The sequence below is a fragment of the Monodon monoceros genome, unplaced genomic scaffold (assembly GCF_005190385.1).
Source record: "Monodon monoceros isolate NGI ecotype Baffin Bay Population unplaced genomic scaffold, NGI_Narwhal_1 Super_Scaffold_7, whole genome shotgun sequence".
Classification (NCBI taxonomy): domain Eukaryota; kingdom Metazoa; phylum Chordata; class Mammalia; order Artiodactyla; family Monodontidae; genus Monodon; species Monodon monoceros.
Window position 1 is genome coordinate 20,300,449 of NW_021703784.1, and position 26,217 is coordinate 20,326,665.

Consider the following 26,217-nt stretch of genomic DNA (forward strand, 5'->3'; position numbering starts at 1 on the left):
GGGGCAGAGTATATTTCCCCATCCTTTGTCCTTGTGTTTGACCGTGTGACTTGTTTGGCCAACAGAATGAGCCAGAAATTTCTGAGCCTAGACTGAGCCTCACGTGTTTTTGTTGTTCTCTTGCTTCTCTGCCACTCTCTGAGAGGAACATAGCTCAGATATGCCACTGGTCCAGGTATATCCCGAAGAAGATATGTGGGGCAGAGCTGGCTCTGTCAATCAACAGACATGTAGCGAGAAGCAGACCTGCCCCTGCAGCCTGAAGCAGAGCTATCTGGCCAAACTTAGATCAGCCAAATCCTCCGTTGACCTACAGATATGTGAGCAATAATAAATGTTTTAGATCTCTTTGTTATTCAGTACTGTTGCAGCAATACCTGACCATTACACTTGGTAATGCAGAGAGGTGTCACTGGGGGAACACTGGTTGCTGAGAAGGCTCATAACATAGAATTTTTCTTGGTAAAATTGTCTTGGTCCAGGGTCCAACCCTTAGTTTGACAAGCTCAAACCCAGTCTAAGTGACTAACATATTTACCTGTTGAGAAATAGAATCATCAGGTAAACCGATGTTTGCCTTGGCCTCTTGAGCACATACTCTCCCTCTGGGCGAAAGAAGATTTCTCAGTGAGCATGGAATCAGAGCAAAGGGAATTAGCTATATGGATTGAAAGTTTAGGCTTTGATAGCCTGCTATGTCCGTCTTCACAAGAGAGAGCTATCTGTCTGGCAGTGAAAAACATCACCCTGACAGGGTAACTTTTATTCTTGATAATGCTGAGATGAGATTACTAATTTTGTAACTTTCTAAATTTCCCTTCTCTAAGCCTGATTACCCTCCTTCTGTTCAAAACATTTTTTCTCCAAATAGTGTTGTGGCAGAAACATTTCTTTTAGTGATAGAGTCCTTGAATTCGAACTAGGCAGGTGTCCCCGCATCCACCCCCATTAAAGACTATTTCCCAGCCTCCCTTGCAGTTTGGTGTGTCCCTAATGATTAAGTTCTGACCAGTGGATCACTGGCTCCGCTGCTGGCACTGTGAATGGGAGATGCATCGTACGGAGGTTACGTCCAGGACTTGCAGGTGGAGGCCAGGTGTGAAGTGCACGGTGGTCCTAAATAGAGCTGGAGCCCTGGAGCTGCGTGTACAACCCTGAGTAGGTCTGCCAGTTGGACAATGCAGAAGGGACAAAGTCTTAACCTTCTCTTTTCCAATATATACCAAAGGGAATGATCTTTGAAAGTGAGGGAGATTGGCACTGGGATTATGTCCATGTGTATAAGACAAAGGAATGTTGAACCTCAAGATCTTTTTTGATCCACCTCCTAGAGTAATGGAAATAAAAACAAAAATAAACAAATGGGACCTAATGAAACTTCAAAGCTTTTGCACAGCAAAGGAAACCATAAACAAGACGAAAAGACAGCCCTCAGAATGGGAGAAAATATTTGCAAACGAATCAACGGACAAAGGATTAATCTCCAAAATATATAAACAGCTCATGCAGCTCGATATTAAAAGAAAAACAACCCAATCAAAAAATGAGCAGAAGACCTAAATAGACATTTCTCCAAAGAAGACATACAGATGGCCAAGAAGCACATGAAAAGCTGCTCAACATCACTAATTATTAGAGAACCGCAAATCAAAACTACAATGAGGGGCTTCCCTGGTGGCGCAGTGGTTGAGAATCTGCTTGCCAATGCAGGGGACACGGGTTCAAGCCCTGGTCTGGGGGGATCCCACATGCCGCAGAGCAACTAGGCCCGTGAGCCACAACTACTGAGCCTGTGCATCTGGAGCTTGTGCTCCGCAACAAGAGAGGTCTGCACACCGTGATGAAGAATGGCCCCCGCTCACTGCAACTAGAGAAAGCCCTCGCACAGAAACGAAGACCCAACACAGCCAAAAATAAATAAATAAATATTAAAAACAAACAAACAAAATAAAACTACAATGAGGTATCACCTCACACCAGTTAGAATGGGCATCATCAGAAAATCTACAAACAACAAATGCTGGAGAGGGTGCGGAGAAAAGGGAACCCTCTTGCACTGTTGGTGGGAATGTAAATTGATACAGCCACTATGGAGAACAGTATGGAGAACTAAAAATAGAATTACCATATGACCCAGCAATCCCACTACTGGGCATATACCCAGAGAAAACCATAATTCAAAAAGACACATGCACCCCAATGTTCACTGCAGCACTATTTACAATAGCCAGGACATGGAAGCAACCTAAATGCCCATCGACAGATGAATGGATAAAGAAGATGTGGTACATATATACAATGGAATATTACTCAGCCAGAAAAAGGAACGAAATTGGGTCATTTGTTGAGACATGGATGGATCTAGAGGCTGTCATACAGAGTGAAGTAAGTTAGAAAGAGAAAAACAAATATCGTATATTAACGCATATATGTGGAACCTAGAAAAATGGTACAGATGAACCGGTTTGCAGGGCAGAAACTGAGACACGGATGTAGAGAACAAATGTATGGACACCAAGCGGGGAAAGTGGAGGAGTGGTGGTGGTGGTGGTGTGACGAATTGGGCGATTGGGCTTGACATGTATACACTGATGTGTATAAAATTGATGACTAATAAGAACCTGCTGTATAAAAAAAAATATAAATAAATAAGACAAAGGAATGTTGAGCCAGCTAGTCACAGAACTAGAAGCAATTCACTTCTGACTTTAGACATGTTCCAGAAACTGAGTAAACCAAATTTTGGGAAATGGATTTTTTTTTTTTTTACTGCAAGAAGACTTTAAAGTTTTCAGGACTGACGTTTCATCTCTATTTCCTTATTAGTTGTTTTTACTGGTGGTCTACAAGTTGAAGCACATGAAGTCCCTGTTTCTTGTTTATCTGATATTCATAACATAGACCAAATATAGCAATTTTGGAAATACCCTTCAAATGAAAACAAGATAAAGAGGAGTTTGTGAATGTATAAGATGAGAGAGACGATTACTGTGTGGTACCAAGTACAGTGATATTCACTAAGTAAAATAGACACAAGTATTCAATAACTGGTAAAATTCCTAGAAGTGCTGCATATTTAACTTTTATTTCTTTGTCTAATTTAACTGATTCCAATGATCCTGATGTAAGAGCAGGTTGTTTCAAAAGTGAAGATCTAAGTGAGCCATCCTCTCCCATGTGTCAATCAAATTAGTCCAAGGCTTTGACTTCTTCTTTGTCTTCTTTATCTGACTCTGAAATCACTTTCCTGTTGGCAGTAACATGAATCAGTTCCAATACACAGAACTCTGTAGTTGTGAACACAACGTGGCATGAAAAATTTTTTTGAAAGTTTCTCCAATAAAGATTTACTGTCTTGCATTCTGACTATGCCTTAGATTTTGCAATCAAGTGTAAACATCTGTGTGGGAGGAGTGGTCATTCCACTGTCGAGTGTGACCTGAAGGGCACAGGAGCAGACTTCCTAAACTTAAATACATTGTGCTCACCTGAGTCAGGCCTCTGAGATTTCATCATTGGTGATTGATTTCTTTGGATGACCCATTGTTCCTTCTTGTAGCCCTCTTTTACGATGCAAATATTGGATAAAAAAACGTAGTGCCACTGAAACTTTACTATGTACACACTTTCTAGTTCTTTCTTTCTGACAGAAGGGGGCCTGGAGTATCCTAAGATCTGATGAAGGAGTGATGGTAAGGGCATATCTGTATATGTGGGGAAAGTTTGGGTAGATAGGAAAGGATGGAGGGAGGAAAAAGAGGGCAAAATTAAAATAAAATTGTGTTTAAGATATTTCACAAATTCAAAAATGTTTACAAATTACTGTACAGTATAGAAACACCACTTTCTAAATTAGCTAATGCTGAACTACATGACATTTTTTAGCTAAAATTTTTTGTTACAGGGAATTCCCTGGTAGTCCAGTGGTTAGGACTTGGCGCCTTCGCCGTCGGGCCCAGGTTCAATCCCTGTAGGGGAGGTAAGATCCTGGAAGCCACTTGGCATGGCCAAAAAAAAAATTTGGGGGGGGTAACAAATATTTTCTGAATTCCTACATGGAGGCAGTGTGCTAGGCACTTTGGGTGACCCAGTTTCTCATGGAACTTACAATATAGTCATAGACGAGTAAAAAATATGTGAAAAGTTAAATAACAACTTAAGAGATAATAAGAGTTGAATAATTATAAAATATGGGCACAAAGTAGTGCATGACTAACTGCCAAAAGAATGGTGCAGACAGTGACTGTGTAAGAAGCTCAGGGGAAGAAGATGTCACAGTGAAATGGAATAGAATTCAAGGCTTCAGGACACAGGAGGGAGGCCAACCTGGTACACAAAAGGAATTAGGTAAGCACTTAAATCATTAAGAGAATTATCTGTTCAAGTTGTGAAATACTGTTTTACTCTTAGGTGAATCTACATGGATAGTAACAGGACTGTTCTGATCACTCCTATAAAAATATGCACAGAAATCTAAGGTACCCAGACAGATCTGTTGATACAATTCAGGTAGCAATCTTCATTATCTGAATCAGATAAGTGAACTTTTGACTGGACTAGTTTTGCTTCACCCTTAGAAGCTAAGTCAAATCATCTAGCTGAAAAGCAAGAAATTAAGTTGTTGAACATTGTATAGACAATATAGCCAGGTGATTAAGTGATCCTTCCATTTTTTTCAGAAGTTTTAAAAACCAGCATAGACATATTAATTTTTCACTAATAACATCTGATAACATTCAAGGAAGTCGGCCTCAATACCAATGAGATAAGAGTAAAAATTCTATTACTTTTTGTTTTTCCCTGAATGTAGTATGCAAATAAATATTTGTCAAATTAATGTCGAGTTAGCCACATTGGGTTTCAATCAGAATACAGTAATGAAGACATTTACATTTTTTATTAGGGATTCTTTCGTGATTAACCAGTGATAGCCGGTTTCCTTTAAACTCTTCTGGACCATGTTCCTGGTGCTGCTCTAACATTATTCCGGTGATAAGGCTATTAACCCGTCACTGTGAAGCTAGAGCCCTTGCTACATGAACTTAGATTTAGCAAGCTTAGGTATGCCTTTGGTGGTATCAGAGTCGATAATCTAGAAGACCTGCTGATCTGCCAAAGATGGCAGGGCTAGGTGTGGGTAGGGGATAGGGGTGCTGAAGGGGAGTGATGGCAGGTGAATACAATTACCCAGGATGAGAAAGGAGGGGAAGAGAATGTGTACAGACTCGAGGTTGATCTACTCTCCTGTTTGCACCAGTTTATACTTGCATGTTGCACAGACATGTAAGTGGGCACAGGCTTTAATGTAGATGAGCAGAAGAAAGTTTTCTCAAGGCAAGAAACCTCTAAAACAGTGGGTGGGTTTTTAGAAGATTTGAAGGTAGGGAGCAAATAAAAAAAAAAGAAGCACTTCTTTGACAGAAGTAAACTTACTTTGCTTTGTGTACTTTGGCTTTTGGTTTATAAGGAAGGGAAACCAGTTCTTTCTAAAACAAAACAAAATAAAAATAAAAAAGGAAAAATTTTAGTTCTTGCACTGACTGAAATTTACTTACTTGAAAAAAATCTGAGGTAAAATTATCACAGAGTTTATAATGACCAGCTTATTAAACCTGGAGACTGTGGGGTTAGAAATGGTCCAGATTAGGGCATTTGGGGTTCATTCAGGAGAGTGTGTTTGTACATCCGGAAGTGTATGCGGTGCTATTGCTTTTATTGATTTTTCCTCTTCATTTAGCATTTGTTTTTGTAGGATCTAAGCAAGATCAATCATTGTAAAACAAATACTAGCAATGAAGTAGCCCATGTTAATATCCTACGGCTTTACAACATGTGACAATAAGCCCAGAGACAAGAGCACCATTTCTGTGCCAGCAGAGTTGCACACTGTTGCAGATATCTTTGGTTTATCAAGGACTGTCAGATTATCTGATGTCTATGCCCTGCCCCCTCCAGCATATAAAAGGCTCTGGACCATGGACACCTAGACTTAAGGAGTAAAGCTATAAAACCTCTCAGAATTTGCCATAGTTCATATCACCCCCACCCCCACCCCGCCCTGCCCCGAGGTTTATCTGAATGTCTCACTATCAGTCTCACCGAGATCCTTTCTTCTCTTTGTTTTTTTAAGAGTTGGATAATCTCATCTCTCTTTTTAGCCTGTTTAAAGGAAAAAAAAAAAAAGAGCAGATGAGTCTTTTGACTCAATAATAAAGCTATGTGTCCATGGGGGGGTAGGATTTTTTCCATTTTCCTTCTTGTATTTTGGGGCAGAATTAAAAATTTTTTCCATGATAGATTTATACTTTTCATTTATAACACAATTCAGTTTTTATTCCAGAGGATGCTGCTTTACAAAATAATTTGATTTTGATTCTAAATGGAGAGAATTTTTCTTGCCCATATAATAACTTTTATTGACTTTATTACATGAACCGTACTAAGAACTTGATATGTTTTATCATTATTTTCTTATAATAACTCAGAATTTTGACATCACTATCATCCCATTTTATATATGAGGAATGTGAAGAATACTAAGGTTAAATACCTTACTCAAGGTTTTAAGTGGCAGAACTGGATTTGATACCAGCACTACTTGAAAACAAAGCCCAAGCTATTGGCCACCACACTAAATTGCCACTAAATGGTAGCAAGACACAAAATCAGCCAGCTCAAACAGCATGCCACCACGGACATCCATGGCAAGAGGGCTCTTCTAAGTAGCTTACATACAGAACAGAATCTCACACTCCATTCCTCCTCTGTCTTAAGATATTGAGACATGCGCATCCTCAGGTTAGTTTCCTTAAGAGTAAAAAACAAAACAAAACAAAACCCCCCCCATTTTAGTGCAGGCACAAAGATTTATCAAGATATAGACTGTATACAAAGAGGCAAATATGGGTACAAAATTTTTTTCATAGAATACAGTTATGTTCAGTATTGGAGATGGCAAGGAGGAAAATCGCATCTGGAGTGTTTGTGAACAAGAGGAGAAAGAAATCTGAGAATCTGACAAATCAAACTTGTAGGTTCAAATGGCCAAATAAAATGAAAGAAGCTCTGCTTAGATCAAGGCTAGAAGGAAGATATAACTGAGAATGGACATAGATTTGTCTTATCTCGGTAAAAATTCTGTCATCTATCCATCCATTCAACTTTATTAAGCACTGCATTATTTTCCTAGGGCTGCAGTAATGAAGTATCAAAGTCTAGACGGCTTAAAACAACAGATATTTATTGTCACACGGTTCTGGAGGCTAGAAGTCCAAAACAAGGTGTCAGCAGGGCCATGCTCCCTCTGAAACCTGCAGGGGCATCCTTCCTTGCCTCTTCCTCACTTCTGGTCATTTGCTGGCAACCTGGGGCTTTCTTTGGCTGGCAGCTGTGTAGCTCTAATCTCTGCTTTCGGTGGCATGTTGCTTTCTCCCTGTCTTCACATGGTTGTCCTATGAGGACACCAGTCATATTGAATTAGGGGCCCACCCTACTCTAGTATTAACTTCTTAACTAATTTTAAACACAATGATTCTATTTCCAAATGAGGTCACTTTTCATGGTACTGGGGGTTAGGACTTCAACGTATCTCCTTTTTTGGTGGGACACATTTCAATCTGTAATGAGCACCTATGATGCAACATTACTGTGCTAGGGGCTGAACAAAATACCATTCTTGCCTGCCAGGTGATGGCAGACTTGTGGAGAAAAAGACAATAGTCTCACCTCACATATACTACAACGGGATTAGAATAGGATGAAACAAGAGAACCGAGGAGGCACTCTCAGTTCAGATGAAGGTGTGTATGTATCTGTGGGGGAAACTCAGAGAAGATATCCCAGTGGAGGTGATGTCCAGGATTAGGCCTGAAAGCGTAGTCACCAGATAACAGTACAGATGGGATGGGGAAGAAAGCTTTCGAGACGTGGGAGGAGGAGCCGTGCTGCTGCACGAGTAATCGGCAGAGTACACTGCTGCTTTGGCTTTGCTTCATTCCACTCAAGTCATATTAATCTTGCCTTTTAAGAGCCAACAGAGTTTTAATTTTATTTATTTTGGGACAAGATTTCTTCTTTTTACTTGAATTTAAGGCATCATGTATCACAGAGATTGAAAGGAAAAAAAATTCAGGGTCTTTTAAAAACTAAGCTTATTATTTTTCCAGTTATACATACACAGGTTATCTATTCTTTTTCAAATTCTTTTCCCATTTAGGTTATTACAGAATATTGAGCAGAGTTCCCTGTGCTATAAAATACATTCTTGTTGGTTATCTATTTTAAAAGTATAGTAGTGTGTATATGTCATTCCCAAACTCCCAGTTTATCCCTCCCCCACACCTTTCCCCTTTGGTAACCATAAGTTAGTTTTCTGTGAGTCTGTTTCTGAAAAACTAAGCTAATTTAAAAATACCTGTCAATTTGCTATGGATTGAATAAAATAATGTCTATAGAAAAAGACCTGGGATATTTTCAGTGTAGATATTCAATGTTAGTTTCTTTTCCCCCATTACACATGTACTCAGTGGGAATTAAATGCTCCCATCCTGTGATTACACAGCACTTTATACCCTTATTACAGTAGTGATTTTACTTTCCCTGCTTTATCTCATAGTTGCTACCATGTCTCTTTCAGAGTGTTACTCATCCTTTTATCCTTCCTTAGAGCTTAACAGTGCCTTGTAAATGATACTCAATGAATTTTTGTTGATTTGTCATTATATATGAATGAACCCATTACACTGTCTAATGCACAATCATTAGTCTAAGCAAAAAAAAAAGTTTTAGAAAGTGAAATTAAACAGTGGGTAAATTTAGTTCTTAAAATCCCCTATGAACAAAACTATATGATTATTTCCTGTGTAACTACTGGGTAGTCACAGGCAAGTTATATTGTCATAATGCTTCTAATATAAATGAACAAATATTTAGTTATAAGACTCTAAATAATAGTAGGGTAAAAAAGTCATTCATTTAAATTTTGATTTCAGGTGCTTTTTTATTATAATGGATTATATTATGTTACAAAATTTAATCAGTTTTTTAATATAATATAATGCACCAGAAACAAAGTTTTCAAATATGATTTGATTTCTGCTTCCTGGACATGTTTCCTGGGAATGCATAACAAAACTACTGTAGGCAACTGTGTCATCAGAACAAAAACAGTGCCAACTATTCTAAGAAATCTCTGCCAGGATAACTAAATACATTCAGTGGTAAGAGAAAATTCTTACAATTTACCTTATTAGTAGGGATAAATAATTTACTTGTTAATTTCATAACGACAAAAGAATTCTCATTTCTAACCATGGTGTTTCGGTTGTGTTCATTAATGGAATTTATAAGACATTTAAATCATTTATTAATTCTTAAAATAATAGCATAAGGGGGTCAGAATTTATAATTTTTTTTTCAGTTTTTGTTGTGATATAACTGACATACAACACTGTGTAAGTTCAAGGTGTACAGCGTAATGACTTTGACATGTATATATATTGTGAAATGATTAGTACTTGAGTTTAGTTACCATCCATCATCTTATATAACTACAAAATTTTTTTTACTTTTTTTTTTTTTTTTTTTTGGTACGCGGGCCTCTCACTGCTGTGGCCTCTCCCGTTGCGGAGCACAGGCTTCAGACGCGCAGGCTCAGCGGCCATGGCTCACGGGCCCAGCTGCTCCGCGGCATGTGGGATCCTCCCGGACCGGGGCACGAACCCGTGCCCCTGCATCGGCAGGCGGACTCTCAACCACTGCGCCACCAGGGAAGCCCTTTTTTAACTTTTGATGAAAACTTTTAGGATCTATTCTCTTAGCAACTTTCAAATATACCAGTACAGTATTTTTTATTATAGTCATAATGTTGTATGTTATATCCCCAAGACTTATCATAATATATTTATAATATTTTAATGCTGGATATTTTCTTATATTATACATTTTAATCATATTACTTATAGTTATATCCTACTCCCGAAAAAATAAATTACAGAATAAAAAGTGATTTTAGTAAGTTAGGATATGATCATTTATACATTTAATATCTCATAGAAGGTTAATGAATTTTAGTGCCACTTCAAGGATTAAGCTGCTGAGTTCTCTATTTTTGGCTTTTCAGAGCCAAACAATTTGGGTGGCAACATAGATTAGTGGAGTCAAATACATTTGGGTCTGAACCCCAATTCTGCTGTGTGATTAATGGCAAGTAATATCTTAACTATTCCTCCTGGTTCCTCCTTTCCTCCTTCCAATGTAATCACTATCCCATTGGTTAGAGGTTTGTGACCTTGGGTAAATCAAAGAACCACTTCTCGGAGTATTGATTTCTCATCTATAAGGAAGCTTGTGAAAATTGGAGATAATACAAACATTGCTTAACAGTGCATGGCATACAGTGGATATTCAATAAATGGTAGCTATGATTATTATATAAAAATTTTTTTTCAATGCTTTCAAAATGTGAAAGAGTGGGAAAAAGGAGGAAAGGATGGATTACCCACCTTCTGTGTACAGGCATGGAGGATTTTTGATGATTCAACCTCTTACCTACAGGTGAGTTAGTGAATAGAGTTGGAAGGAAGAAAGGAGAAACAAGGAGGGATATCTAAGATATTACTTGCCCTTTATGCAGTAGAAATTCCTCTACAAATTCTCCAGTGTATTATAAACATTTTCCTCAGTTAAATTTCAGTTATAAAAAAGCTCTTAATAAGCACTAGACTCTAAAAGAAAGGTCCTTTCTTCTCAAGACCTGGTTCTCATATGAAAAATGCGTTTCTCCCTTGTATTATGATTAAAAATTTTTGACTGAAACATTCATCAAAGATAGCATATGGTAGTGTTTATTTCTCTGATTACCTATCTACATTACCAAAAGAAAATTTCTCTTGACCACCACAGTATAGGAGAATAATTACTGAATTTAATCTTAAGAATATCTTAGAAGAGTATTGAACTGGTTCCAATTCAATAAGCTCTTTGCTTAGTTACCTGGCAACCATCCTGATACCTAGAGAATCTAGAAACTCTTGAAACCAGTGTGGTATAGTAGTTAAGCACATTGGCTCCATTGTCAGATGGACCCAGGTTCAAACTGTCTTTACTATATTTTAGCGGTGTGACCTTGAAAAAGTCACTTACATGTTTCTGCTTCAGCTTCCTCATCGGTAATTATAAAGCTTCTCAGACAAAGCTGTTCTGATGATTAAATAAGAATATGAGTAAAGGACTTAGAGTATATATGCTGTGTAGTTAGTTCTCAAAAATATTACTATTCTCTGGTGAGAGGAGCAGATGGTTGGAAAAGGAAAAACACTTGAAGAAAATAGACTAGGAAGCACTGGGGGGAATATATTAACTCAAGTAGAAATTAAAAAAATATTTATTCTTTCCACTGGCTATCAATGCAATACATGCTCATGACACAACCATTAAAACGTGAAAAAAAGCACATAAAGGAAAATAATATTTACACAAATTCATTGCTGAATCTAAAATCTTAATATAAGTTTAAGATTTTAAAACATGTAAAAATTTTAGAAGAACCCTAAAGGACCTCTAAAATAAATAATCTAAGGATTTAAAGATAATACATCAAAGGGAGAAAGGCAGCTAGGGGAGCAGCTTAATGATCATGATACAAAAAGCATGCTCAGTGATGAAAAGAAGATAGCAGTTCATCCAATTAAAAATAAATGGAGATGTAGAGGCAGGAACAAACTTAAAGTTGCTGAAAGATGGCGATAAGCCTCGCTTGACTGGGACAAGATGTTTGTTTTGGGGAATAGAGGTATATAGGATAGGATAGTTGAATGGCATCATGCTGAGGACATTGACATAAAGATAGCTCTGTTTATACTTGATTTAGTAGAAGATAGGAACTATATTTCTGACCTCAATATTAATAAGTTAGAAATAAAAAAGAGATAAGAAGACTTCACAGATTTGGAAATTAAAAAGCATGCTTCTAAATACTTCATGGGACAAACTATAAATCAAAATAAAAATTTAAAAATACTTAAAGTGCAATAATAATGAAAACATTATATAGCTTGTGAGTTGCAGCTAAAATAGTACTTTGAGGGCTAGTTATAACTATAAATACTTATATTAGAAAAGAGATAAAGTGGAAAATTAAGAAACAAAGTGAGAAGGGAAGGAAGTTAGAATGAAAATAAGAACTAACCCAAAATGGAAGGGAGAAGTAATAAAAATCAAGAACTGATAACATAGGAAACAAAAATAATGACAGAGGATGATAAAAACAAATGTTGGTTTTTTGAAAAGACTATTAAAATAGATAATCCTTTGATATAATTACTTAAGAAAAAAGGATGCAAATGATTAGAAATGAAAAGGGGTAATAACTAGAGCTCAGCAGAGAGTACAAAGATGATTAAAAACACCATGAATCCTTCACACAAATAAATTTGAAAATGTAGATGAAATGGACGATTTCCTAGTAACTTACCAATCTATTGCAAGGGAAAAAAAGACCTATTTACTCAAACACGAAAACAAAATAAACAAACAAACCAAACCTATAGTACTTATGCAGATTAGCGCCATATTTTTCATTTCAACTAATTTTAGTCAATATTTAGCTCATTGGTTGGGCTTGCCTTGGATTGAGTTGGGTCTACTTGCTGTACTATCCACTACTTCTAATAACCTTGGCTTCTAAGTTAGCTTCTATACCAGAGTCTTTTTCTAGGTTTCCAAGAACTGTTGCAAAGGGTGTGTATATAGTGGAATATAGTAATATTCTTTTCTCCCTTGATTTTTGACAGGGTTCTGATTGAGAACCCTGACCTGCACTGATCTAGAGCTGCAGAATTATCATGACATTTACCTCTTAATCTATATTTGTAGAGAGAGGCATTATGATAAAATTTAATTATATTTTATTTACGTGAAATGGTTAAATTAACTTTGCCCACACATTTTGGTCCATGGTTGAAATTTCAAAATATACCTTCAGTGGTAATTTTTCTTTTTGCAGATGCTGAAGATAGGGTTAAGAAAAAGATGTGAGAGTCTCTTTACAGTATGAGCAAGCCAGTCTTGACTGTGTCGTTTAATCAGGATGTGGATACCTGGGTGACCATGTCTTTCATAATCTACTCATCAACCTTTGCGATTTACCACTTTGGTCAAACCATTTCATTTACTACTAAAGCTTATTTTGTACTTCCTAAAATTTTATTTTTCAGTTATGTGTTAAAAAAAGAGGGAAAGCAGAGAAGATAAAAACAAACTTTCATTGGGTACCTGCTGGGTGTCAGGCTTTGTGTAATTCCTTTAATCCTGAGGTAGATGATATTATTGTCTCTTTACAAGTAGAAGAAACTCAACCAACATAAAAATTAACAACTTTTCTCAGGGTCACTTAACATTAATTAGGTACCTAGTAACTGGCAGAGCCAAGAATTCAAACTCATTCTCAGTTCTGTTTGACTCCATGCTTCTTTTGCTATACTACTTAAAACACATAGTAGAGATTGTGGCACACTTACACACACATACACACACAGTAACAGAATGGTTTCTTTATTCAATCTTGATTCTGGAAATGAAGAATTAATTAGGATTAACCATGGTGAAGAAGACAGTCTCTGCTCTCACAGAAAAATTTATATTCTAGTGGAAAATGTGTGCTATGGGAATACACAGCAGGGGGAGCTAATCCAGAGTGAAGTCTGCTTGATCAAAGTTAATTTACTTATTTTATGGGATCATGTAGCACTTTGCAAAAAGTGGTTAAAGGGTAAAGAATAGTTAAACTATAGTGGTACCTATAAACTGATGAACTTTCTAAGATCTTATTTAATGTACGCTAAATATTTATGATGACTTTTGATTATAAGTATAAAATGAGAATTACAGTACATTCCAATTTTAGAATATTACCTAAGCAGAACCAAGTTCTGTGGTTTTACAGAGATTAGAGAACATTATCTGATGTTTTTCTTGAGGCTCCAGAATTTAATTTTTATCTCTATGCCAATAATTGCAAGTTAAATGCCCGATGGAATCACAAGGGAGTCTTAGTTCTTATTCTACACAGTCAATCTTCAGCAGCTTCTATTCCTGTTCTGTTACAAAATGCAGTTGAGGAAGGTTAGCATTACTATTGGCTTAAGGTAAAACTATGTCTCACATTTGGGCTTGATTCCAAAAGGCAGTATGTGCCTCTTGGCCTGTTGATTTTGATAGCAGAATGCTTCAACTGTGAATTTACTCTATGAATTTACTACCATTCCCTGTGTCTATTAATTGAAATCTGCTATGTAGATTCTACAACTTCCATATAGTAAATTTATATCTACTATTATAATAAGATACAGAACTGTTGGCCCGCAAATGATCTACCATGTACTTTGAAAGATAGCCTGACTAATCAGAGAAAAGGCTTTCTCCAGCTCTAATCTGATATTTAGAAGGTAGATCTAAAGGCAGTCATCTATGGGAGTGGATTTTAGAGGATTATTAATCAGAGGGAGGAAGAATGCTGACTTGCAGAAAAAAATGCACGTCTAAGCACATTTTCATACCCCCTGAAAATTGCCTGATCCTGGCTCAATTCCCAGCTTGGGCATATATAATTTTCATTTGAAAAACAGTGGCTTACTAAAATGAGAGAAACATATCAGTCATTACATAAAAGGGAGTCAACAATTTTTCTTAAATGTAGGTTTTGATAAAATATGAATTTATCTGTTTTGAAAAAGAAAAAAATGTGTATTTTCTTGGTTCTGTTACATATTTTTTCTTAATTCTGTTACATATATTTTAATGGAAAACCAATAGTAATTACCTGAAGAGCATAGCTCTTATTTTATTTTTTAAAATACTTTTCCTTTTTTAAATATTCATTTATTTATTTATGTTTAGCTGCGTCGGGTCTTCACTGCGGCACGCTGGCTTGTCTCCAGTCGTGGCGCACGGGCTCCAGAGCGTGCAGGCTCAGTAGTTGCGGTGCATGAGCTCTGTAGTTGTGGCGTATGGGCTCCACAGTGCGTGGACTCTGTAGTTGTGGCACACAGGCTTAGTTGCCCCGTGGCATGTGGAATCTTAGTTCCCTGACCAGGGATGGAACCCACGTCCCCTGCATTGGAAGGTGGATTCTTAACCACTGGACCACCAGGGAAGTCCTGCATAGCTCTTTTTAAAAACTGCTTTACTTATTTATTTTTTAAATTTCCCCAGCTTGTTTTTAATTTTTTAAAATTTGTATTGGAGTATAGTTGATTTACAATGTTGTGTTAGTTTCAGGTGTACAGCAAAGTGAAAAACTAATGTTGCTTTAAAAGGCACTTATTTTTTAAAAAAAGCAATAAGTGAGATTTGAATTTTCATGTTGAGAACAATATGAGCATAAAATGAATTATTACACCTTTAAATTCAATAAAGTATAGATATATTAAAGATACTTCTATATATGATTGAATTATATACTATTGATGATTCGGTCTACGATAATTACCAAGACTTGTCCTTAGCAAACAAGTAACTGCTGAGTCTTTAATGTTTTCATCATGTTGATGGTTACACAGATATGATAAATGGGTGAATGGGACTGACCTCATCTTTCAGGTATGTCTCTCCTGTCCTGCCCATTAGGTTGTAAGAAGGAGAGGGTGGGGGATTCTCCATCCAGATGACTCTATCTCATCTCTGGCCCATACTTCTCTAGCCCATATATTTAGCCCACAGGCCTATTCGACAGCTCGAATAGGCTTATCATTGCTTATCTCAAAGGCACACTCCATGAGTCTAAAACTGAACTTCTAACCCCTTCCACCTTCCCCCAAAGCCCCCAACACCTGACCTTTATTTAACGTTCCTTGTTTCAGAGAATGGCACCATCCATCCTGTTGTGCAAGCCAGAAAACTATGAGTTATCTTTGATACCTTGCTATGCCTCACCATCCATATCCAATACACAGCTGAAGTCCTACTTATTTTACTTCCTGAATATCACTTAAATCTATCTACTTTTTCCTAATCCAAGCTACCATCACCTCCCAACTGGATGATTGCAATGGCCTTCATTCTGGTTTCCCCACTTCTGCTCCAGCCACTTTTAATTCATTCTCTTGAATTTTTTCAAACAAATCTGATATTATCATCCCCCAACTTAAAACCTTTCAATGGTTTCTTATTGTTTATGTACTATGGCCTAACCTTCCCATCACCACACTGGCCATTCAGCTTCGGACACGCGCTATGCTGTTTCTATGGTCCGGAATGCTCTCGTGGTGCTCCCTCCACTGCTCCTTCTGGCCTAATTAATGCCCACTCTTCCTTCGAATCTCAGCTTAACCTTTGCAGAAATTCTCCCTGACTCTTTTGGTTGGATCAATACTGCCCTATTAAATGTTCCTCTAATATCATGTAAAATTCTTCATAAGTATCTCTCTCCTTAATTAAATTGCAAGTTTCAGATAAGGACAGAGTTTGTATCTTGTTTTTTGTTGCTGTTCATCATTGTTCTCCAGTGCCCAGCACAATGCCAGGTGTACAGCAAAGTGAAAAACTGCTTTAATGCTTGCTTTAAAAGGCACTTATTCTTTAAAAAAGCAATGTGAGATTTGAATTTTAATGTTCACTCAATAAATATTTGTTGAGTGAATCTTGCACAATTTTTCCAAATCAGATTCTCCTAACTTTTGGCTTGGGGTCTTATCTTACTGTTGATGTCGTTGCTTGGCTCTTCTTGCCTGAGCTTGACATTGTCTCTTCAGCTTTGGCTCTTTCCTTGCCTACGTCTCTTCTTTTTTTTAAGGCTACAAACTTTTCAACTGCTTTGGGCAAACATTCTGTAAAGTTCAGTTTGGCCTTCTGACCCTACACTTCAGTGCAGGGCCCTCACCTGTATGCATTGAGACCCATACAATGTCCAATTCAACTTCACACATAGAGACTAATGTCTATACCTACTCCAACATCTACATTATATCTATTGGGAACATTTATGGCCATAAACCCCAGAGAATGCAAAGGTAATATATAAAACTTTATAACCACAATTAAGAACTATCTTTTTTCTTTCTGTTTTTACTTATTTAGTGCTCTAAAAATTTATTCTTTAAAATAAAAGTTTCAAAGTTTAGATAAAATATCTTAAATAACTTCTAAGTTTTTTCAAATAAATTACCGAATTAGTGTTACAATGAAAATATGCCTTTTTCTTCCTTAAATAGTCATTTAACAGAGTTTATCTCAACAATAGAATCAATTATTGGTAAATTGATTTTTGAACAGTATCTTTTGGCTTGGCCAAGAAAAAATTACTATAGTTAGGTGAATTGTCTCATATATTGATGGCTCTAAAGTAGTTTTCTGGGTATGGCAGTAGGGAATGACACGAAAGTTTAGGAATGTGATTGGAGTTTGGGGGAAAGGTACATGCTTCTAGGAATTTGCTTTTTTTTTTTTTTTTAATTTTAAAACCAAGCCTATCTCTGTACCAAAGTTCTACTATATAGACTATTGTCTTGTCCCATGTGTTCAAGTCCTTGTCTTGTTTCTTTGTCTAGTATCCCCGACACTCTGGGACAGTGGCCTTGACTTATTTTCTACTCCTGATGCTGAATTCTAATTCCATGTCAAGATTTCTTTTACATGCTGTTGAACCTTGGCACCATGATCTTAAATTTCCATTTATTGCCTTTTCCTGGTATCGCTTCCTTCAGAGAACTGAAAATGCTCATTGACTGTGACTTTCTTCTGTGGCCTACAGACTGTAGTTCCACTCTTGTCTGTTGCTTGCACATCCTTTTCACAAGTGACTACATGTCTGTTTATTACCTCTGAGTCTGTGAGGCCTCTGAGTCTTGGTGAATCCTATTTTGGACCGTCCTCCTATTAATGAGTACCTCATATGCCATCCAGCTCAAGGAACTGGACTATCATGCAGGATTCTGGTCCAGACAAGTTAACTCATCTATTTATTCACGCATAAGCATTTATTTGGTAGGTTAGGAGATCATCTGATATTTATCAGGTCCTGTGATTATAAAGTCGAAGAAGTCATGATCCTTTTCCTTAAGAAACTTAGAGCCTGCAGGAGAAATACCTCAACTACACCACAGTACATACCTCAAGTACACCACAGTACTATATGTCAGTGATTATGACTGGGGAATGCACAGGGTACTAGGGAAGCACAAAAGAAGGGGCATTTGTTATCAGCCTGGGGAATATATAAGGATGAGGAAAGACTTGAATGTGACTATTTTTGAATTGTTTTTAAGTACAAGTAGGCATTAGCTAAAGGGAGAAACGGGAGAAAAGCATTTCCAAGCTGAAGAAACTGTAGACTCATTGTCACTGAGCTGATCATGTCTCCTAGGTTCCTGCCTGTCTTTGATCACAACATTTCACCAATGGATCAATGTATAGCCTTGTTTTATGTGTATTTCTCTTTATAGATATCTTATTTTAAATACCTTGTTGATTCATCAACATTGAACTCATAGCCAACAGCACTTATAACTCATGTCTGAATAAAGCTTATCTAATGCATGTATTTTCTCCGTAAGGCACATCACAACCTTCTTGCACTTAAGAACACTAGACAGTACTTTAGCACTTGGAGGCTATTTAAAACAGTGAAATCATCAAAAAAAAAAAAAAAAGCAAAAAACGTGGCACTTAATAAACTGCAAAAAGGATACTGTTCACAGTATGAGCTGAAACAAGAAGGCAGAACATTGCCTTGTTCAGCCTCAGCTAGGAACGTGTGTGTTGAGCAACTCAAATTTTCTGTTCTGTGAATGTCCTCCAATGACCATGAAAGTGCTACAGGTATTGATTTTGGGGTTACAAATAAACTGTTGCTAGTGAGCTAGTAAGTGAATTTGCAAATACGGAATTGTGAATAATGAGGATTGACTATATTACCAACACATTGGCTTGGGGAACTGCACAATCTCAGGAGCCAAATAGACAAACGGCTGTATCACCTCAGGCTCTGAGGGTATGCTTGACCACACCTATGGTGACTAAAATACCTTAGCATAGAAAGTGATTAAATGGTGAAGTAAATATAGACACAGAAAATTTTAAATTTTCTTATCTGGCTCCAATATAACTTACCTACATATCTTTTCATCTTGCCGTTTGATAGAGGCAAAGGGAAAAGGCAGATTATGGATTTGATTTCAGGTATGTTGTATTTTCTGAGTTACCTGATCCACAGAATTACCCAGTTCTTCAATAAATTCTATTTGATTCACCCTACTGCTTATAAGGTGTTTACAAATTTGAACAATAAGGCCTCCTGTAGCTGGAATCAAATTGATAGTTCTGCCTTTATTTTAAAAAATGCACCATCCTTTTTTGCTTCATTTAATAGTTTAATTAATCATGTTTTACCAGGAGATAGATAGTATGGGTCCTTGCCTAATTGTACTGCAGGGCTTAGAATGCTTTTATTTTGTTCTTAGGGTGAATGTATACAGAAGAGAAAGTATACAGATCTTTGGAAAAAAGAGGATGCGATGCATTTGGGGCATGACCCTATCCAACTCTGGGGCTGGGTCTGCCTGGGGCAATGAATTCAGCTATTTGATCTCAAATCTCATTTCTTACCCAGAGTATCTTTTCGTAGATGTTGCTAAAGAAGATTAAGAGGGGAACCTCATCTGTCAACTGAAAATGTTTCCCAAGATTGAATAACGTTTGAAAACAAAGTGGTACAATAGAGGATTTAAAAGAGTGATTCATATTTATGCAATCTTTTAATTATCATTTACTACCACAATATTTGCTCGTTACTGTGAATGCACAGTCTGTTTTTATGATTCTTCCTCTTGAATTCTTTGACAAATTAGGAACAACAAGAGTTTAAATAAGTATCTTTTGTTGGTGAAGGAGAAATCCACCACTTCCTTATGGTATTTATTTTATGGAGGAAAAGGAACTTTGTTATTATTACATGAGGGCAGGAAAGCAAAATTAAAACAAAGCCAGATAACACTGTGACTGAGAAAAATTTGGTTTGTCTGGGAGGCCATTCCTGGGCAATTTGACAACAAAGAGGATTTTCTTTTATCTGAGCATCCTGGGCAATGACACTGAGGAAGTTTATTGTATCTTTGGTTTGGCTCTACAAAACTGACTTATAATGATTCTGAGCATCCCTTTGAAAGTGTAAGATAATGGAGGATAATGTTAAAGTTTTCCACTTTCATGATTCGGTGTCTAAAAATACACCTTTGTGAAACTTCTTAGACTCTTTTTCTAAGAATGTTCTCATCATAGCATGATTTGCTTCTGGTTCACTGAAGCACCATATAGCAAATTGACTTTTGAGGAAGACTTACACTATGGTCAGTATTGGTTGTACAGGTTGTGTGACTGAACAGATTAAAACCCCATTCCCAATAAAGAGTATATATTTATTGTTGTTCTGCAGATTGCATATTTTCCCTGTGAAAATCTTTAGTTTATATTCACTCACGTTAAAACTCTGATTCCAGATGGACATTTATAAATATGTCATCTATATACATGCCTTAAAGTACTGCTCTGATCTTTTCTTCCTCCTCCCAGCAAATGAATTATTTTTAATTCTTTTCATAAAGAGATAATCAGCTAAAGAGCTTTCTTAAAGGTGGCAAAACTAAAAAGCAAATTAGTTTTATGATTTCAAAGAATTAGCTGACTATTCATTTCTTATAATGTTTTCAGACTACTTTAGAACTCTCATAGGAAGAATAATGGTCCAGTAGAGTGCTATAAGGTTTCCTTTATGGACATAGTAAGCCATTTAATCTTGACAGACTCAAATTGTTCTTGATTTTCTGCCATGGATATCCATCGCAGAAATAGTACTTGTGATTAATAGCATTTTATCCACTAACCAAAAGCATTTATAAGGTATACCTGGAAAATATTCCAAAATGGAGGATAACATTAAAGTTTTAAAAGTTTAGTAACTGAAAAATCAGTAGGGAAGAAAAAGCTATAAAAGTACTTTTAGGAGAGACAGAGATAAATTTTTAGATTTTCATTAATTTTAAGGAGAAAGTGGAAGAAAAAACCTTTAAGAGACTTGATGGGAAATATTTTTTCGCTTTTTATAATGAAAATTATACCAGGCATTTTACTTATACAAATGTATATGTTCAAAATATGTAGAAGATTCTCAAATTGAATAGATCATTGTAAATGTTTTATTAGTTACCTAGAACCTCCCACCTCCCCATTTATGTTCTGCCATTAAGGTAAGAATTCTAGGATGGTGGTGGCAGCAATGCAGAGAGAGTACTACGGACTTAGAAAAACAGTAGTATCCAAAAATAGATTCTATGTCTTAGTGATTACAGGGAGTCACATTTCCTCCCATCATATATAGACCCACGAGGTAAAAGCAAAATCGAGATGCGAGGGGATATGCTAAATTGGTCCTAAAGCAGACTTGCAAACAGACTAGCTTTGGGGAACATTCTTGCAAAAATTGCCAGCCTAGAAAAATTTGCCAGATGTGTATATGTACAAAAGGCTAACCCAAATGGTGTTATCACTGTGTACAGCATATGTTCACTGATTAATTCAGTTATGAATTTATTTATTCAATCAACAAATATCGATATTTACTGAGTTTCAATAGCCGGAAAAGCACGAGAGTTAAGTAAATAAGAAATGACCTCTGCCCTCATGGAGGAAAAGAGAGCTAATATCTGTTGAGAGAAAACAATGGCCCGGTGCTTTACATATCTTACACCAACTCGATGAGGGGGATATTTTTATCATTCCTCCTTCTCTACCTGAGGAAAGCTGAGCCTCACAGGGGTTAATTAAATAGGCTGCTCAAGGTCACTCATATAGTAAGTGGCCGAGTCAGACTTCCAAACCTATGGTGCCTGGAATTTAGCAGGAAGGACAGAAACATACCTATAACACAATTACCTATAACACAGATTGTGACTTGCTCTGAGAGCACAGAGAAGGGAGCTATTCGTTCTGTTGTCTCTAAGTCACCTCTGGGAAAGCTTCACAGAGAAGTTGCATTTGAGCTGGGCCTTGAAGGTAAATGGGGGACAGCATTTTAGGTAGAGACATGAAAGTGCATTGTAGGTTGAAGAAAGAGTGTATAGTCACTGTTTCTCGTACTTGTATTCATACCAGAGTTTTGAATTTTAGAATATTTGGCAGCATAGCTGAACAATGCCGTGGCCAGCAATCATTACAACACAATGAGTCTCACAGGCTTTGGAGTTAGGAGACAGGCTTTGAATCTAGGCTCGGCCACTTACCAGTTGTGGGAACTTTGGAAAATCATTTAAGCCTTGTTTGATTAAATGGGAATAATCATCATGAGGATATCTGTAAGAGCCTTCAGTTATTACAAATTCTCTTGCTTTTTTCACCATGGCATTGTTTGACTAGAACTGTGTCGTACCAAACTGATTCAGCTCTCCTATATACTCGCAAGGCACAGTTTCAGTAATATTCTCTCTCTATCCTGCTGGCTTGCTGCTTGGTTAGGCCTCTTATCTTGTACTCTCAACATAATAGAATCTTCTTTATACTGCATTGCAGGACCCACTTGACTTAATGTACAATTTGGCAGATATCACAGTATAATGTGCATATTTAGGTTTAGAAAAAATATATTTTACCCATTTACCACTTCGGTAGCACATGTGGGGAGGGGTACATAATATGCCCAAGCCTAGTGGTGAGAACCAACTGTACAGGGTAGGCTGCATTGGGGGTAGGGTGGGGTAAAGGGGAAGGAGGAAGGAGAGTGGTAGAAGCCAGTCAGGTTATAGTCAGACTGGAAAAGAACTTGAATACCATGCTGGAGAGTCTGGTCTCCATCCTGCAGAAATGGAGAGCCAGGGGAAAAAGAAGAAAAGTAGGTGTATGGACTGAATTGTGTCATTTCCACCCGCACTCCTGCAATTCCTATGTTGAAGCCCTGACCCTCAGTGTAACTCTATTTAGAAACAGATCCTTTAGGGAGGTTAAGTTAAATGAGGTCATTAGGGGCCCTAATACAATAGGACTGGTGTCCTTACAAGATGGGGAAGAGACACTAGAGCTTTCTCCCTCTGCCATGTGAGGACGCAGTGAGAAGGTGACCACCTAGAAGCCTGGAAGGGAGGCTTCATCAGAAACCAACTCTGGAAGCATCTTGATCTCAGACTTCCAGCCTCCAGAACTGTGAGAGAATAAAATTCTGTTATTTGAGCCACCTGGTGTGTGGTATTTTGCTATGGCAGCCCTAGCAGACTAATACAGCAAGAAAGCAGCCCAATAGGATTTGGGTTTTAGGAAGGTAACTAGTGCAGCATGGAGGATATTCTTTGTTTGCTCAACTCTATACATTCTTTGAGACTCAGTTCCTTTGGGAAGATTTCTTGACTCCTTAAGCTTGACTTTGATGTCCTTCAATGTGTTCCCATAGTATTAACTGCATACATCTATCATAAAAATGTATCATAATTCCTGCCTTTAATTGGCATTCTCCCCCACCAGATTATAAACTCCTTGAGATCAGTGAACACATCTTGCCTTTGTATTCCCAGCATCTAGTACGGTACTTGGCACATGGCAGGATCTCAATAGATATCTGGGAATTAATTAAGTAATTAATAATAGAAGAACCTGAGGCAAGGAAATTAGTTCTAAGACTACCATTAGCAGAACATCTACTTGTAACTCATCATATTGTCTTAATTGTTTGACAAAAGATGAAAGAAGTTGATAATAGTTTGTCTTTAATCTTTTATTTCTAATCCCTTCCAAAAATGAAATTAAAACGCGCTGAAGAAGTCAACTTTTAATGATTTTTGCTTCAATGAAAATTAGGTTCCCTTCCCATTATTAAGAGCTGGTATAAATATACATTATCTAATATCCTCAAGAGAGAATAAAATGCTGACTATTTCTAATCACTTAATTTGTTTGGAGGAATCACCAAGAGTCCACAAAGGAAACTAATGTGATCAGCAAACTCAAATGCATTGTTCTGTAATTTATGTAGAATTCCCGATAAGTCTTTTGGACTTTGCCAATACATCTGTTGATTAAACACATTAGGCCAGACGAATCCTCTCTCTGCTTTTATAGTACAGGAACAGTTAGAGGAATGGAATTTATCCATTAACCAAACAAAATGTTTCTATAAATCACTGTACTAATTGTTGAGTTAGAGGCTGTGCCTGCAAAAGAAAAGCAAACAAGGGATGTTGCCAAGAAGACACACATTCAGTTGATTTGACAACACCAATGTGTTTAATTGCAGCCTTTAGGCAAAATGGCTCTAGATGATGGACTCATTCCTCTGATCATTTAATTTTGACCTATTAAGTCAATTCTATTCACTTTTTCCTGTTCTTACAATATTTCTGTTCTTACAACACTGTATATGGTTTGGGGCCTTATTGGGTGGAAAGTGTGTGAATCCATCTTTCCCCACTTCCCTCTGATTTCATTGTTCTTACACATCCTTGGGCTTTTGCAGAGACTGAGAATAGCCAAAGTTTAACAGAATTTCTTAAACTTAAATTAAAATTCTAATAAAGGTTTTCCTATTGCTCAAGCTGATATACTAGAAGCAGAAAATTTTTATATACATACGTTAAAAAAAGAATAATTGGGATGATTTGGAAAATAATAATGAAATTTTAATGAAAATCATATGACTTTCTGCAATATTGGCCTACCTTTTGGAGATACTTTTTTTTCTCCTCAGATTCCTGAATCTTCAGGGTTTCAGCAGTGACATCTCTTCTCTCTAAAGAAAACAGAATCAAATACAATCTGAAATAATTTTATCATGATTTTACAATAATGTTGATAAAAAATTAAAGTTTAAAAGGTAATACATAAAGTTGGAAGGTAAACACAAATACGTACTGTCTTGAAACTTTATGAACCAGATTCATAAATAACTGGAGATTGAATTAATTAGCTCTGGCTGCAGGGAACCTCTAATCTCTTTAGAAGAGAAGTAGCCCGAGTCCAGAGACAAGAAAAGGTCTCTAAACAGAACTTACGTGAAGTATCATAGATTACAATTTCTACATTCCTACTCAATATGTTATAGGAATTTAGGCATTTTCCTCTGGATAAATGGGGTGGTCCCTGAGGCAGGGTCTTGGTGTGCAATTCAGAAAGTTATGCCAAAGGAAGAAGTTGTATCTTTACACTTATTACCTATTTTTTTTTTAAGAGTCTAGGAATCAGGATATTGAAAGGTGTAAAACTTGGTACTTAACTGCTTTTCTCAAGGAAAAAAGGCTGGAAGTAACTTTTCTCTAAAAATATACAAAAGGGAAGTAGTCATTGGAAAAACCACAGCATTAAAGGTATTTAATTTTTCTATACCTGTAAAAATTGCATAACAGTTTCCCATCTTAGGCCTTACAGGTTAGGGAACTTGGTTCCTAATGTTGACTCTGCCTTCAACCTTCTCTAGGGCTTTCACTTTGGAACTGTATTATGTAAAAAACCATCCTTCATATCCTTTCAGCCAACATATAACATTTGCCCAGATTATTCTATACTGTTTAGACAAATAGATGTCATAACCAAGGGATATTTTCAGATGGACTTTTAGATGTAACAAAGATACCACCGATCATTTTGGGGTGGAAGGATTGCTGGGAAGATTTTAGAACTGTTTGTACAGGGTTTTAGACATTTAGAATTAGGTTCTGCAGTTTCTCCTGGGAGGGGCTCTGGTGTCTGCCCCGTGGTTAGGGAGGAGGCAGAAATCGCTGACAGGAGGCAGCTACTCACCAAGCGCACTGCCCTTCGAGGGCCGCGCCACCCGCAGACGCTGACTGCTACCTCTGGACAGCACCAGCTGAGATTCGTTAGGGGGATACATTGATGCCCCGATCCAGAACTGCTTGGCCAAGTTGGCATCGCGATCCGAAGAGCCGGTGAACACCAGCAATCCCTGCGGGTGAGTTTCACACTCCTTTCGGCTGCTAAGACCATTGCTGGGCCTAGTTTCCATGGCAACTCAGGATGCTTCTCCAAGCTCCCTTGCCCTTCTCCCAGCCCCACCGCGCCCACCCCACCCCCCAGCCTCCGCCGGAAACTCGCTAAGTTGGCCACAACCACGGCCGGAAGCCCTTAGTTTCCTCGATAGAAGCTGGGGTCTAGCGTGCGCGCTTGTGCGCCACCTGAATCCCACTTCTGCAGTGATCGCAGACTTCGGGACCAGTCCAAGCCTTGGAGTCGAGA

The 26,217-nt window shown here is 37.4% G+C and overlaps 1 protein-coding gene across 1 annotated transcript; it reads right to left on the bottom strand.

The window, feature by feature from the left end:
* Window positions 1-3,047: 3,047 nt before the first annotated feature.
* On the bottom strand, window positions 3,048-25,990 carry CUNH11orf88 (chromosome unknown C11orf88 homolog). Its single transcript, XM_029209556.1, has 6 exons — window positions 25,765-25,990; window positions 25,242-25,280; window positions 24,687-24,757; window positions 6,100-6,159; window positions 5,434-5,486; window positions 3,048-3,247 (listed from the first exon to the last, which is right to left on the bottom strand). Exons 1-6 carry the CDS (start codon window positions 25,985-25,987, stop codon window positions 3,190-3,192), a joined length of 504 nt encoding a protein of 167 aa, XP_029065389.1. The 5' UTR covers window positions 25,988-25,990; the 3' UTR covers window positions 3,048-3,189.
* Window positions 25,991-26,217: the final 227 nt, after the last annotated feature.

Bases quoted from the DNA above. Each gene is read 5' to 3' on its own strand.
- CUNH11orf88 (XM_029209556.1), bottom strand. From the start codon at position 25,987: ATGGAAACTAGGCCCAGCAATGGTCTTAGCAGCCGAAAGGAGTGTGAA. The intron at 25,281-25,764 runs GTGAGTAGCTGC...GTATATTTTTAG, and splicing joins CTCGAAGGGCAGTGCGCTTG to AGAAAAGTTACTTCCAGCCT. The intron at 5,487-6,099 runs GTGAGACTGATA...GTTTTGTTTTAG, and splicing joins AAAGAGAAGAAAGGATCTCG to AAAGAACTGGTTTCCCTTCC.